Here is a 16311-nt window from a genome sequence, read left to right on the forward strand (position 1 = left end):
CTCTCTCTCTCTCTCTCTCTCTCTCTCTCTCTCTCTCTCTCTCTCAAAGTTCAACCTCTCTTGCTGGAATGAAACAAACGACAAGTGCAGCTGGCGGCCTCCTCAAATTCCCCCCCCCATCTCCAACTCTATAATGAAGCATAATCAGTATTCAGCTGATTAAAGCCATATGCAAATCTGCCCCTACCTCGTTAGCAATGCAAAGGCTTTGAAGTCCTGCGAGCGACGCATTTCACACCGGGCTCTGAGAGCTTTCTGCATAATTTAAACCCCTATAAATATTTATCAGCTCATTAGCATATTAATTGGATGGCTTTTGGAGGACGATAAAAAAAAACAGGGGAATAAGGACGACACAGAGACGAGGGGGGGGACGGGGGGAGAAAAAAAGTGCTCAAACTAGCACTTGGCGCAGAACAGGGAGGGGAGGCGGCATCACAAGACCAATTATTGTGTGCACGGCTAAAAAAGTAATTAGCTAAGAGCAGGTAAAGGGCGGAAGATATCCCAGAATGCAGTGTGAGGCCTGTCGGCGGTGGTCTGGACATGTTAGCGAGGCGGACTGCATTAATAGGAGGTCTCAGGCTGCTCGTTGGAAGTATCTCCAGGAGTCATGGAGACCGGGCCTAACTGCTAAATGGGGGGGGGGTCTGGGATACAAGTGGGAGGGAGGGACTCGCTCAATCGGAAATAAATAACTCCACATTAATCCACCACAAGCCTGTCATTACTGCTGGACCCCCTGTGGCTAAAGCATTCCTCAGCGAGCGACTACACAGAGTGGGTGGCGGGCTGTTGCCGGCCATGTTTATGAAGTGTTTGGGGGATTAGCATATTTAGATTAACTTTACATTCCATTAGTATTTCATTTCGGAGCCCTTTTAAATTCATTTTCCAGCATGCTCAGAGTGGTAATACAGCAGGGGAACTGGTGCCCGGTGAATCACAATGACTGGACAGTAATGCGTGGCTGTATGGCGGTCTACAGGAGGAGGAAGCTTACCAACTAAATCCACAACAACGGCTCCTGCATAAAGCTCCAATCTACTTCTTCACTTGGGCCGCTGCCTGACGAAATGCATTTACATACTAGCTGACCAGATCACATAACGCCGAGAGGGCCCGGTGGCGCCAACACACTGAAAAACAAACACGGCCTTTATCAGCACGGTGAGAAGACGAGGGCAAGTGTGCCATCACTAAGCAATGCTGGCAGCTGCATGCCGATATGAAGCACAGCTACAGACCTAGAACCAGTGGTGGTTCCCCACATTTTTTTCCCCTGAAATGCTCAGATGAGTTCAAGTTAGGGGGGGGGGGGGGTCAAATAGTCCAAAACCCAAAGATGTTGGGTTTATTATGATAAACGTCACAGAAAAGTAGAAGATTCTCACAATTGAGAGACTAGAATCGATGGATATTTTTGCGAGAAAAAATTACAAAACTAGTTGCCGATTAATTTTCTGTTCATCATCTACATGGTCAATAACTTCAAGGATACTATTGATTAAATAAAAGTGAATGTTGTGACATATTATTTTATACTAGATATCATAATCCCTGCTGATTATGATTGAGGTTTGACTACCACGTGAACTAGATGTTTCAACCATCTTCTCATTACTGTATTTCTAATTTTCTGCTTGCATGCTACCTCGGTTTCACAACTTAGTGGTGCTAAAGTGTTATTGGGTTATTGAAGAAGCATACTAAAGATCAGCCTAACACCAATATGTAATCTTATTTATGTGTATATAACTACCAATTTATTAAATATTTAAGTAATTCCCCTGAATATCTCTTTTTTGGACTATCCGTTTAGGCTATGAAATATAAAAAAGGTGACACCAATGCCTTGTTTTGTCTGAACAAGGGTCTATTACTTCAAAGTAAAGTAGCCTAATCCTCACATTTTACGTTACAACTAAAACATGTGAAGTATTCTCTACCTGCAGAAGTACTCCTGTTTGGAAATAACTGTCTTAACCATAAACAAACGCCACATTACTAAAACTCTCACTGTTGATCTCTTCAAACAACGCAGTGTTTGGTTTAAGCTCCAGACTGCCGTTTAACAAGATGGCCACTTTACGACCCGTACAGATGCCACAGCTGTGTGAAGCATCTGGACTGGGGTCCATCTTTCTGACCTCTTCAACAATCACATCACGCAAACAAATTAATAAACAAAAAGGAGAAGTGGATGCAAAGGGCGGTGCTCGGCGGTGCACTTCCAACACATGTACAGTTACTCGGTTGATCCGTTTGCAAAAAAGCCTGCTGCGGAACAATGCATTTACACAAATATCCTGCCAAGAGAATTTTAAATAGATCTCTCATTAGCGATGTAATATGGGAAAGGCTGGCTGAATACTGCAGAGCCGTTAATGTGAGGGGAGAGATTCAACATGAGACGGAGTTGAACTTAATGAGTACATCTCCACATTCTGCCCTGCTGCCTATATTCTTCATCCTAAAACACAGAATGCATCAAGACCACTTCTCCTTAAAACAGGGAAACAGTCTGAGCACTCGGAGGTCTTGGGACGGTCACGAGAGATAATCGTATTAATTAATAACAAAACAACGGTACGCTTCCTGGTTAAAGCAGAATCAACATGAATACCCAACGTATTTCAAATTGCCTTTAATATTCATATCAAACCGACACAATCTGACAACAGACGGCACAAACAGCAGCGCTGGACTGAGGCCAAGAATGAACAGAATACAGTGCGCTGTAATGTGATGAGGGCTAATGCGGCTAACACTACTGTAAGCTACGGTGGTATCTCCAGGGTGGTCATTAGCCGAACGTCTCTAGGCCAGCTGGAAAATTCAATCCAGCTAAATTAAAGTGAAGTTTCTCGGGAGTGGAGAGAGTAGGAATATTTCAAGTACTTCATAAAAGCACATGCGGAAGTTAGCCATGATTCACTGCTACAGTTTGATGGTGCAGGCGGTCTGAATACACACATAAAACCCCCGTCTAGGTAGCTGATACAAGCAATCGCTGCTGGTTATTATCGCTGCTGGTTATTAATGTGGTGTGCGTTTCACTTTCTTGCAACTGCAAGTAACTTTGTTTCACAAAGTTTACCGCAAAACTCTCCCACTTTCGCCTCGTTTCTATAAAGAAGACACACGATTACAACTGCAGAACAACATTTTTGTGAGGCTGAATGTTTGAAACACTTTTCATCAAATCCTGGCAAATGTTTATTAGTGATCTTAATAGTGGCAGACACAAGAGAGTCATAGGGGGACAACATGCCAAATGGCAACAACCAATCATAAGCCCCTCTGGGTCTACTTTTTGTAAAGGCCTTCCATTATATGGATCATCTCACTTGTTATACCTATAAATGAGTTTCCATATTTGTGCCCCTTCCAAATGCTTAACATACAGTGGGTACGGAAAGTATTCAGACCCCTTTAAATTTTTCACTCTTTGTTTCATTGCAGCCATTTTCTAAAATCAAAAAAGTTCATTTTATTTCTCATTAATGTACACTCAGCACCCCATCTTGACAGAAAAAAACAGAAATGTAGAAATTTTTGCAAATTTATTAAAAAAGAAAAACTGAAATATCACATGGTCATAAGTATTCAGACCCTTTGCTCAGTATTGAGTAGAAGCACCTTTTGAGCTAGTACAGCCATGAGTCTTCTTGGGAATGATGCAACAAGTTTTTCACACCTGGATTTGGGGATCCTCTGCCATTCTTCCTTGCAGATCCTCTCCAGTTCCGTCAGGTTGGATGGTGAACAGCCATTTTCAGGTCTCTCCAGAGATGCTCAATTGGGTTTAGGTCAGGGCTCTGGCTGGGCCAGTCAAGAATGGTCACAGAGTTGTTCCGAAGCCACTCCTTTGTTATTTTAGCTGTGTGCTTAGGGTCATTGTCTTGTTGGAAGGTGAACCTTCAGCCCAGTCTGAGGTCCAGAGCACTCTGGAAGAGGTTTGCTTCCAGGATATCTCTGTACTTGGCCGCATTCATCTTTCCTTCAATTGCAACCAGTCGTCCTGTCCCTGCAGCTGAAAAACACCCCCATAGCATGATGCTGCCACCACCATGTTTCACTGTTAGGATTGTATTGGGCAGGTGATGAGCAGTGCCTAGTTTTCTCCACACATACCGCTTAGAATTAACGCCAAAAAGTTCAATCTTGGTCTCATCAGACCAGAGAATCTTATTTCTCATAGTCTGGGAGTCCTTCATGTGTTTTTTGGCAAACTCTATGCGGGCTTTCATATGTCTTGCACTGAGGAGAGGCTTCCGTCGGGCCACTCTGCCATAAAGCCCCGACTGGTGGAGGGCTGCAGTGATAGTTGACTTTGTGGAACTTTCTCCCATCTCCCTACTGCATCTCTGGAGCTCAGCCACAGTGATCTTTGGGTTCTTCTTTACCACTCTCACCAAGGCTCTTCTTCCACGATTGCTCAGTTTGGCTGGACGGCCAGGTCTAGGAAGAGTTCTGGTCGTCCCAAACATCTTCCATTTAAGGATTATGGAGGCCACTGTGCTCTTAGGAACCTTGAGTGCTGCAGAAATTCTTTTGTAACCGTCGCCAGATCTGTGCCTTGCCACAATTCTGTCTCTGAGCTCCTTGGGCAGTTCCTTCGACCTCATGATTCTCATTTGCTCTGACATGCACTGTGAGCTGTAAGGTCTTATATAGACAGGTGTGTGCCTTTCCTAATCAAGTCCAATCAGTTTAATTAAACACAGCTGGACTCCAATGAAGGAGTAGAACCATCTCAAGGAGGATCAGAAGAAATGGACAGCATGCGAGTTAAATATGAGTGTCACAGCAAAGGGTCTGAATACTTATGACCATGTGATATTTCAGTTTTTCTTTTTTAATAAATTTGCAAAAATTTCTACATTTGTTTTTTTCTGTCAAGATGGGGTGCTGAGTGTACATTAATGAGAAATAAAATGAACTTTTTTGATTTTAGAAAATGGCTGCAATGAAACAAAGAGTGAAAAATTTAAAGGGGTCTGAATACTTTCCGTACCCACTGTATATATGATACAACCCAACAATTTAGTTGTTATTTGTGTTAAATAAACCCTGTTTTTTTTTGGAGATAATGGCCGATCTTCAACCAGTTGCTTCATTCCTAAAAGGTCATTCTGGACTACAGATCAGCAGAAACAAGTGGTTATCTGTTCGGAGCGCGCCACACAGCTCTGATTAGTTATGATACTTTCCTCCACAGCGCTCGTCTGACTGGAGCCTTCATAGAGGCCGTCTCCGTACTTTGAGATGCCATGTCCTGAATTTATTACTGTGCGTGATGCATTATTCATAGCAACTGTGTTTACAGCAATGAATATTCATGATGGAATTACAAGGCTGGAATGAGAGTGGAACTGAAAAAATACTGATTAAATGAGAAAAGTAGCCTAAGTGTGAGGATGACCGAATTACTTCTTGTCTCTTCTTTTAAGAAGCCCAGTTTAATACGTTAACTATGTATTTTTTTACATTTATTTCCATAAACTGTATGTCACAATACGCTAACAAACTCCTTTTGCTCGGCTCATGATATGGGAAATCATTCAGTGTCACGTCTCTCTTGGAAACATTATTACCAGTGATGTGATTCTCTCGTTACTGTGGGTAAAGTTACCCTGTGATCCTCAGAACACTGCAGGGAGGGTATAAATACATGCGTTTGTATCACAAGGAATACAATCTAAATCCACAGTGGGGCCCAAGGCACGAAGCAGAATTTTATTGTGAAAAATAAAACAAGCAAAGAAACACTGGACACTGCAGATCCATTCAATATTCTGCTTTGACATGCAAAGACAGGTATGTCACAGGAACATAAGCCCTCTACGGCAAACAATGCAAAAGATTTAAAAAAAAATCAATTTACTTTTAAGGACACTTCTTTGATTGTCTTTTGTGTAAAAAGCAACTTGAACTGTGAAGTAAAAAGATTATAAAACTCATCTGTTGAGTTACTACAACACCCTGGTTCTTTTTAAATAAACTAAACAACACACTGAAGAGTAAAGAGAGGCATCAAGCTGTGTCTTGCCTGGCCATGCAGCCACACAGTGAGGAGAATGCCCTGCCTGTTATTATTGTCTTTCCGGAAGTGGGCCTCACTACCTCCTCCCTGCGCCTCGGGGGGATTCACAGGTACGATCTTTGTATTCAGACTCCATCAAAACTCAACGATGACGACCTTTAAGGGTTCAAACCAAGTTTTTAAAAAAGTGCTCAGTCAATTAAAAGTTGTAGGAATAAATTAAATATTCTAATGAGATGGATTAACAGTTCGCTATCAGCGCCAGACGACTCCCACTTATAGTTAAAGAAAGTGCTCAACATAACTTCAATCAAACTGTAGTAACGTTATAACTTGAACACTGGCGACGAGAGAAACACAACACTATTTTCATATGTTTTAACAGCCACAACCCTGTCTGTATGTTTAGCGCAGTTAAAATGAACGTAAAGTTTAGCGTCTGAACGAGTGGACCAAGTTAGAGGAGGTGAGTTAGCCGGTTAGCCAGTCGGAGAACAACCGTGTAACGTGTGAACAGACGAGGGCACTTTTTCTTTACACTTGAGTCAATATACACGTCAAATGTCGTGTTGACAGGCAGGTATTGTGTCGCTCCAGCTCCTGGTCGGGTCGATGGTATGCTGAACCCCGCACAGGCCCGCATGAATAACACAACAGTGTATCTGAGGCTCCACCGAGCACAAAAGGCTGAGGGGAAAAACGCTCTGCTGTTTTAAAAAAAAAGAAAAAGAAAAAAAAAAAAAAAAAAAAGCAGGTCGAGCCGAAGCACGCCGAGCTGACACCGTGCATTTAACAAAAATACAGGTGTGCTCCATTTTGTTTTATTCCCTCCAAATAGCATTTGAAAAAAACAACAACAAAACAAGCGCAGCCACTGCCCCGGCTCTCCGAAATGAATATGCAAACCTCGTCCAAAACGCTCCAGTGTTGTGCATCAACACAAAGCCACAGCGCTAGCAGCGGAGCTAACGCTAGCTCGGCTAGCATCCTCATTTCAATCAGATTGCGTTAGCGAAATATCTAAATGTGTCACATATGAACCACAGTCACGTCGGCGATTACTAATAAAATATGCTAAACTGTATTTGTCGACAGAGGTATGAATATGTAGCGGCGTACGGCCGTGTAATCACACAAAGGGGGGAGGCATGTTTCCATGTAATTTGTGCCATCGAACCGCAATAGCTCGTTTCCTCCTCTGTCAAAGTGCAGCTGCTAGCGGAGTGTAAACAACAGAATATCATCCTTATCTGTGAGTCCATCTGCGGCTCATCTGCTCTCCGTTTACCATAATCTGCGAGTAAGACAGTTTGAATATGAGTATGAATATGTAAAATGCTGTAATCATTACCTGGTCCTGAACTCTCATCTTGACTCGCTGCTCCTCCGTCCGCCATTTTGAATATTTAACCCAAAATCCCAGCCCTGAGCCTACCAGTGCCACACACATGCATACATACACACGCATACTCGCTGAGTTGAGTGTGTGCGGGTTGTTGTTCACTGTGGCTTTATTTTACACACTTAAATAATCAGCTAACTATTCTTACACTGTGGATTTAGACTGAAAGGGGCTTGAGTGGATCCCAAAGACCTAGAAAGATCAAAGCCAGCGCACAGGTACGCTGTTCTGGTCTTTGACAATATAACCGAGTAATACAAACTACAACATACTACAACCTCTGATACAGAGTACTCCCTACTCAGAGACTTGTAGTCATTTAAAGTCAAATGTATTTACACAGACGGAACAAACATCTAAAACTGTGTTTCTGCACAACAATAACCCTCAATCTTTAGGTTATGTGTCATTATCACTATTATCTCTATCTGTGATTCTGACACAGACATTTAGACATCAATAACAAAGCAGTTATGAGCTAATTGTACCCAAAAAAAGAATGCAGTATTATTACTCCAGATGTGTAACACTGACAGGAGTTTTACTTTTGGCAATAAATCTAGGTGTTGCGACATTTTGCTTGTTGTTGGACAGACATTTTGATTATATTTAAAGACGTAAAGTTTTTTAAACAAAGCATGAAGCTTTGTGGAATAATTGCTGTTGGCTGATGAAAGTTGTGTTTTTCTTTTTTATGTTGTTTAGTTGAAATTTGTAATCTTAGGTACTTCTATTTAGCCTATATACTAAGGAAAAAATATGCTTGCTGCGTAGTTGCACATTCTCAAATAAGTACAGAAATCAATTAATATAATTTTACATCCATCCTGCAAAAAGAATAAAACCACAAAAGAGACAAATTGTCGGTTGACCTCGCCTTAACCAGAGAAAGGAAATTTCACTTCTCTAATATGAAGGGATGAGAAGTGGGGACACGTTTTCTTTTATCCCAGCCACTTCCTACATTTTGCTCATTAATCTGCACTGTTTATACCAAGATAGCCCATTACATTACATCCACATTCAGGTGTTTTCTGAAGTCGAGAATGAATCTTGAAGCTCTACGTGTGTTTTGAGCGTATCTATAAATTATTTTAAACCTACCTTTGAATGATCTGCAGAAATAGTAAATGTTTTATGAGACTATAAGGATTTGTTCTGGCATTACAGCTGTTTTACTGTGTTATCAGTCATTTATTTGCTGCTTAAATACATCAGTTGTTATGAAAACATAAATACATTTTATAATTTAATAATAATAATACTTATAATTCTATGTACTCGCATCTGCTTACAACTACATTGTAGTGTGTTATAAACCACTACAGTGTGTTATAAACCAAACAGTATAAACAGCGTTTGTATAACCTTTATAACTGCATGTGTGTTTCATGTTTTAATAAGTTGTGCACACATCTCAGTCAACATCAAAGTTGCAATAACTTTTTGTGAAAGTAATTTTTTCAAGGTAATGCAATACAGTATTATAAAACCAACCTGCACACAACCATGCAACAACAGTTTAACACAACAAAAATGAGTCCAGACTTGATCTTTCATATTGAACCCACAACAGCATGAGGCTTGATTACCAACTGGTTAGGCCCACGTCCACTGCATGCCACTTGGTTTTGGTAATTTGATTAATAGCAAATTTGCACCATAAATGTTCTAAATCAATTAATAGTCCTACTTAATGATGTAGCCCTGTCTTGTGATGGTGCCTTGTATCCAAATTTAGTTTAATACCCTTATTTTTCTGTTGAAATTGTGCTCACATAGCATATATTCATAAATACAAAAGTCAGGAAAAAACAAATCAACACATGGAAAACCTGTTGCCAATTAGTATTCTAGCATCGGAGTATTAGTATGTTTCTTGGTAGTGAAGTTATTATGTGTAGTCTACTGTGAGCACCTTGCATGATGAGAGGCAACAGGGTGCCTACACAACACACACGGGGTTAATAGGGTCACAGCGGCTAATGTTTGCCTCGGGTCCCTCAGCAGGTTTATCTGGCTGTGCTCAGCTTGTGAACGTCTGCAAATTCATTTTCATACCATACAGAATTGATTGGAAAGTAAGAAGCACCTGGAACAGTAAAATAGATTAAAACATTATATATATATATATATATATATATATATATATATATATATTACAGCCAATTACATCCTTTACCCACTGCAGACTTAGGGAATGTGTTCATACTTTATTCAAATCATTTCACAAAATTCACAGAAACATTCATTACTTCACCTTATATGTATTGAATCAAAGAATGATTTAAAACAGTGGCGGAAAGTAACAAGTACATTTATCTAGTTACGTCACCGTACTATTTAAATTGTATGCTACTCTTATACTTGTACCCTACTTCAAGTAAGAGAGAAATATTTTACTTGCTAATCCACTATATTTATCAGACAGCTACTAGATGGCCTACTTTAAGATTAAGATTTTACAATTAAAATAGCTGATAAACTACAACCCATTGATGAAGATTAAACATTGAATCTCATTCTTTTTGCCCTGTGACCTCTGACAAAAACAGTGTTTAGTTGGGTCTCCAAATATTATTATATTATATATATATATTTTAAAAGAACATGAACTTTGTTTTGTCTTTTTTCCTACCCCATTGATTATCTCACGACCCCCGTCAGATGTATCTTGTGACCCTTTGGAGGGGGCCAAACCCTTAGGTTGGGAAACTCTTGATTAAACTATACCAACTACAAAAGTAAAACATGATCAGACCACAGCAAGTTAAAGCAACAAGGTCAAAGGGCATTATCTTTTCAATTACATTCATGTTCTTTTATTAGTGTTTGTGCCTTGATACATTTATAGGTCAGCGATAACCGTTTTTGTATTGAACTCACGCAGCATCACTGTCAGTGCAATACTGCAGCCTGCAGGTCAAACTGAGTACAACAGCAGGTGCGGAGACACATTGTAACTTTCTGGGAAGGTCAAAATCCATTAAAATGTGGAGCAACTTGGTTACTAACTGTGATCAGTTAAATAATTTATTTCAGATAGACTATATTATTTTCTGTGTACACTGTTGTTGACATTAGTTTTACATTGACTGATTTGCAGCCATCTATCCACCTGTCCATCCACATGTCTACATGTCTGTCTGTGTATGCTGTATCAGGGATCAGTTATAGTCTATCTTTTTTTGTCTCTGTAAATTATATTTTATAATTTAAGTATTTTTTGTTTTCTAGCCCCCTCCATTTTAAATACATCTGTAATAGGCAAGTATGATCATGGGTATAGCAGGTCAATGATTGGTCCTCTGGTGACATGTGACCTATAGCCGTTGACTTATTAGCTGGAAATGTTCACTTCTCCATACCTGGAAGTTCACCGTGAAGGTTGGGCGGACTCTTGCTCTTGGACTGAGACCATCAATCTCAGATTTTCTACCTGCTGAACATTTCTATCCTCGTTCAGCAATGACCACAAAGAGGCAGTTTGGATGGCGAAAGCTATTTCTGATTGTCACAGGTAGGTTTCATGCGTGTATTCTTTCTCTTTTTCCTGTAAACCGCTACCACACCTTTATTATATTATCACCTCTGTTAATCATTAATCCAACTTCTTGCTACTCAACTGGAAGCAGGATTGTGTTGAACTCAAAAGAGACCAAACCATTTATTCAATCTACCTTCAAGAGAAACACGGTGTATGTTATATTTAGTAGTACAAACAAAGTGTAGTGGAAGTAGTTTTTATTAAATCAATAATGTATCTACCAATTTTTTTCAAAAATACAAAATAAACTACAACGACTGGGCAAGCGACATTACATGTTTCTTTTGTTTCAGTACTTCCCTGCTGCAGGAGTTTGCAGGTTTCTATCCCAGAGAAAGGATATGAGGTTGCAAGAGGAGGTGATATTACTTTGACCTGTTCCTTCATCCCAGCCAGACCGGTCACCAATGCACTCGTCCTCACATGGGAAGGTTACCCTGACAATACTGGTGAACCAATGGTGAGAGGTTTAACTATAACTGCATGCGCAATGTGTGGTTATAACATCTTCTAAATACAGCCTTATGTGGGGAGCTATACTAAAAGGGAACTCTGCTCATTTTAAATTGAAAGATCAGTTAACTCGTTTTTGGAGTGCTACTTGTATTTATCTCAGCTTGGGCTTTGAGGCGGCACAATTACAGCAGAAACTAAAACTAGGGGCGTGGGGTGTGAAAGACGTTGGTGTTTACTTAACAGGGAGTGTCTGCATTTGAGCGGCATTATGGGAAGTGTAGGATCCGCATATTGCCACTTAACTGTAATAAACAACATCCAAATAGTAACATATTTATTTTATGTTGATATTATTGTGTATATTTCAATCTATTAACATTCTCAGAAAACTACAGCCACACTGAGACAACTGCTAAACCAGGGATTTTTTAAAGTTTGTAGTAACATAGACTAAAGTTATATCAGGATTGTGGCAATGTCCTTCTTAAAATGGACAATGATTCGCTGAAGCAAAGCACAGTTTCCATAAGGAGCTCTGCTTTAACTGAATGTGATACTGGATAAGTTCCAAGGTTTCTAGCGGTTGTGACCTTTGTCCTATGAATAAGTAAAGATTGCATCTTGCACATAACCAAGTGCTGCACACATTAGACGTTAGAATTTATGCTGCAGTTCATTCAGAAGAACTTTGCACTAAACACATAATTTAGTATTTTGATAAATAGTGATAATAAATTGTATAAAAAAGAATACATCAAAGATGTATGACTTTGATGACTGAAGAGGAACCTGAAGAATGAACAGATAAACTATAAAGTAATTCTGAATCAACAATCTGGCTGCTGCTGTAAATGGACACATAGACACAGAAACTAACATATTACCAACCCAGCTGGCTAATTTTGAAATAAAACTTGATATGAAATAGAAGTGTTATTGGAAAAAACTTCATAATTTAAAAAAACAGACTGAAAATGAATAATGAAAGAACTTTTTATAACAGTTTAAATCTTTTTTTCACAAATTAATTTACATATTTTAATTTCATAATGTCTTATTTATTTATTCGTTTAATATTGAACATTTTGGGGTCCCATATTGTACAGCATACGATCCTTAAACATTATGTAATATCGTGTCGAAATGTGGCATCCCATTGATTATAATATATATAATCATATACTGGTGAATATTGAGTACTGAGTTATTACCATATTGTATTATTATATTGTAGTGATCAGATATCTATATGTATAATATGTTTGTGTTTATTTCTCTAGCTCTTAGTGGCCACCTACTTTATAAACAATCCGATTGACATTGCACCTGATTATGAAGGCAGAGCCTTTATGGAGGTTGACGTGGACAGACAAGTGAGCACACTGCGCTTAACAAAGGTGAACATGCAGGACAACCGCAGTTACCAATGCAGTGTCATGATCCCCAATGATGATGAGGGAACAACATCTGCCACCACGTCCCTTTTAGTCCTGGGTAAGAATTAACCACTGACATGTTTTAACTCTATTTATCTATCTGTCTATTGTGAATAATTGCATTTATATCTTGTCTCCATGAAGGTGTCAGATCAATTCTGCTTGCAAAGTTCTGCAAAGTGATTGTATCCTTTTAGTTAACCTCTTTGTTTTCTTCCAGTGCCTCCCTCTAAGCCGATCTGCATGATTCAGGGAGAAGCAGCGTACTGGCACAACATCACTCTCACCTGCATGTCTGAGGAGGGATCACCTACACCCCTATATGAATGGACCGGCTACAGTGTCAAAAACGTTCGCAAACCATTTCCACCAAAGACAACCGAAAGTATACATTTCAACCATCCATGTGTTACTTTGAAGCACGCATGAGTTCCCCTCATTAGTGTGAATGGAAAGAATGGCCCATGATCTCAGAATTGTTTAGCCAAATTTTTGTCATTATTTTGCAGAGGATGGAGCTCTATCTCTCTTCAATATTTCCAGAGATACATCTGGGTTCTACATTTGCACATCAGCAAATCGGATTGGTTCTAACAGTTGCAACTTTACTTTAGCTGTGACGGCCGGTGAGTGTTTTAACATGATTCACCTGCTATTCTTAGTGCTGGGCTAAGTGTTAATGACTTTCGTCTTTCCTCCTTTCTCCTCAGGCAGCATGAACGCTGGGTCCACTGCAGCTATAATTGGAGGAGTCCTCGCAGGTCTGGTGTTGCTGGGGATCCTAATCTTCTGTTACTGCAAGAAAAAGGGCAAAAAGGACAAATATGCTGAAGGGTATGTGTGATATATCCTGTGTGTTTCTGCCACTGTAAACCACCAACAACACTAATGTTAGTGTATTCATTGTTAGTATCTAAGTGGGGTTTACAGGTGCTTTACTTAGGTCATCCAACAGCCCAACCTAACCATTTTTTCTTTGTTTTGTGTATTTTGCCTGTTAGTGTCCCCAAAGAAGCTGCGTTTTATGACAGAGATGCTCCTGAAGCTGGAGAGCAGTACAGTGACGACAAGTCAAACAGCAAGACAAAGCCGGTCGACCAGCATGAAGACAAGGACGTTGTTCCTCGAAACAACTACATCGTTAGTAGTAAGTTGGAGGACGATCAACACAGTTACAATAGTGGTAAAGAAAAGAATGATGGCAAGGGCAGTGATGTAGCCTCTCGGCGTTACCAGGACAGCCAGCACGATCACCACCGTGGAAGTCGCGATAACCTCGATGATGAACGTGATCGTTACGGTGGCAGTCGGGATCGTCTTGATGAAAAACGCGATACTTACCGAGGTAGTCGTGATCGCCTTGATGATCAACGTGATGCTTACCGAGGTAGTCGTGATCGCCTTGATGATCAACATGATGCTTACCGAGGTAGTCATGATCGCCTTGACGATCAACGCGATCCTCACCGTGGTAGTCATGATCGCCTTGACGATCAACGCGATGCTCACCGTGGTAGTCGTGATCGCCTCGACGAGCGGCGTGACCGCGGAAGCCGCGATCGCCTCGATTACATCGACGATCAAAACAGAAACCGGTATTAATAACCTTGTGTTACTGAATGTCTACATGCCCTAAAAGTTTCTTTTTCTTTTTTGTTTGATGCACTAAAAATATATTTACTGGGTTTAGAGATTGACCTAAAAGCCCTCAGACACGATGCGATTTGAGCTCCACACACCGCTTGGTTCAGCACACTTCAGACTAGGTGTTCGGGGAAGTCGCAGACGACAGAATAAAATAGGTGGAGTTTTCAAACCTTTAAGCGTGCAACATGATTAGCTGTTGCCAGCAATGAAGATGTAACTGTCACTTGCTAAGAAGCAAGCGCTAACTGCTAGCACACCTGCTATGCCTAGTTGGTAGGAAACATGTTTCCAAGACAGAGCTTTGATCCCGAGGTCTTGATACTAGCGCAAACTGGTGTTGGACAGTTCAGGAAATTCAGACGCACACAAGAGGAGTTTTTCCTCTATTTTACCTTCCATACCTGGCTGGCATGCACTTTGCTCAACGCAGCAAAGAGCTATTGTGGCGCACCTATTGTGGTTATTAAAGTTATTATTATTGGAAATATGGGTTTCAGAGCTCAGTGGTGCCATTGTCGCATTGTGTCTGAAAGGGCTTTTAGGGCCAGGTCATGTCATAAAGAGACGCAGCTAAATTAATTTGCACATCCTCGCAAACACTATGAATTGTCATGTAAAAAGCCAGTACTCAAATAATAGCCAGGGGAACGGTCTAAATTAGATGTGTCTCTGATATCAGCCGGTCCCACATAAAAGCCGCATTCTGTCTTCTACTGAAGTAAATAAAGACCACTATTTAAGAATATTCAGTTGGGTGGTGCTTGAAGCTTAGTGACATTGGTACTACTGTCTTGCACAGCTAGTTGCCAACTAACTGGACCACTAATCACGGTGATTCAACAGAATTTACTTTTTGTCTAAAGTTTTGCTGTAATTAATCCTGGTCTGACTTTTAAAAGGAGTTGAGACACACAAAAAATTATTCAACCAAATCAACCTGGTAACTTCTGACCCTGCCACACCTGTCACAGTGTGCTAACATTTAATTTAGCCTGACCTGTTCGTTTCACCAGTGTGAGTAAACTGGTAACGTAGGCTAGTGAGTATTAGTGTGGTTGGTTACCTGGAATTCCCAAGGTGGCTCAACTTTAAGTATGTTTGAGATGATGATGATAAACAGTTTTTACACCTGTGAGACTATTCAGAACACAACTTTAGACGTATGATAAATCTTTGTGCTCTAGCTAATCAGGACCTCAATCAATAGGCCAATGTCAGAGAGGGTTAATATGCCCAGAGGTCTCAGTATGGATACCGAGGGTCTTTAATTATAATGTATACTAATAGTGTCATCATACTCTTTGTAGTGTTGATATTGTTTGGTTTTTTTCCATAAAAATGTGTCCAGTGCCTATCTCAATTGATGTGAATTGGTCATTGAACACCATCCAATCATTAATACATACGTATAGCTCACATATTCAGGCCAAATATCTACTGCAGTAATTTGGGGCTTGTTGTTAAAACATTGTTTCAGGCAAAAGGGATTGTTCCTTTTTCAGTCAACCATATAAAATGTGTACATTATCTTTGATTTTAGGTTTAACCTGTAGTTTGTGATCGAGAATAGCAAAGTGCCTCAGCTGCATCTGTGCTAGATTTACACCTATTTTAATACTTATTTTTAACGTGTCTTGGTGTAGGTTAGTTTTTTTACTGTTTGATGTCTGTGTGTAACTTTTTCTAAATGTTTTTGTGTGATAAATGATTCCCCCTAATGTCAAATTGCATTTTTGTAAATGAAGAAAAACTAATCGAGTTCAAAAAAAGAAAA

At 40.0% G+C, this 16311-nt stretch overlaps 2 protein-coding genes across 7 annotated transcripts in view; one reads left to right on the forward strand and one right to left on the reverse strand.

Moving 5' to 3' along the window:
* pou2f1b (POU class 2 homeobox 1b) overlaps positions 1 to 7479 on the reverse strand; it is a 15672-nt gene extending 8193 nt beyond the window's left edge. For 3 of the 6 annotated variants that reach the window (XM_031869492.1, XM_031869491.1, XM_031869483.1), the window contains exon 1: positions 7401 to 7479. In XM_031869492.1, the coding sequence (XP_031725352.1) occupies positions 7401 to 7446 (46 nt within the window). In that variant the 5' untranslated portion in view covers positions 7447 to 7479. The remainder of the gene's footprint in view (positions 1 to 7400) is intronic. The other 3 variants (XM_031869490.1, XM_031869487.1, XM_031869485.1) reach the window with 2 other exon arrangements.
* A 3326-nt stretch (positions 7480 to 10805) lies between these two features.
* LOC116395540 (cell surface A33 antigen) lies at positions 10806 to 16255 on the forward strand. The gene is made up of 7 exons (XM_031869523.1): positions 10806 to 10971; positions 11292 to 11458; positions 12735 to 12948; positions 13111 to 13275; positions 13400 to 13516; positions 13601 to 13724; positions 13892 to 16255. The coding sequence occupies exons 1-7, from the start codon at positions 10920 to 10922 to the stop codon at positions 14490 to 14492; spliced, it is 1440 nt and encodes a 479-aa protein (XP_031725383.1). The 5' UTR covers positions 10806 to 10919; the 3' UTR covers positions 14493 to 16255.
* Positions 16256 to 16311: the final 56 nt, after the last annotated feature.

This window comes from Anarrhichthys ocellatus, unplaced genomic scaffold (genome assembly GCF_004355925.1).
Source record: "Anarrhichthys ocellatus isolate YVR2014 unplaced genomic scaffold, GSC_Weel_1.0 scaffold47, whole genome shotgun sequence".
NCBI classification, from domain to species: domain Eukaryota; kingdom Metazoa; phylum Chordata; class Actinopteri; order Perciformes; family Anarhichadidae; genus Anarrhichthys; species Anarrhichthys ocellatus.

What these genes read in the sequence shown, in the direction of transcription:
- LOC116395540 (XM_031869523.1), top strand. Translation starts at nt 10,920, where the DNA reads ATGACCACAAAGAGGCAGTTTGGATGGCGAAAGCTATTTCTGATTGTC. An exon ending in GCTATTTCTGATTGTCACAG is followed by an intron (nt 10,972 to 11,291) that starts GTAGGTTTCATG and finishes CTTTTGTTTCAG; the next exon opens with TACTTCCCTGCTGCAGGAGT. An exon ending in AAGGACAAATATGCTGAAGG is followed by an intron (nt 13,725 to 13,891) that starts GTATGTGTGATA and finishes TTTGCCTGTTAG; the next exon opens with TGTCCCCAAAGAAGCTGCGT.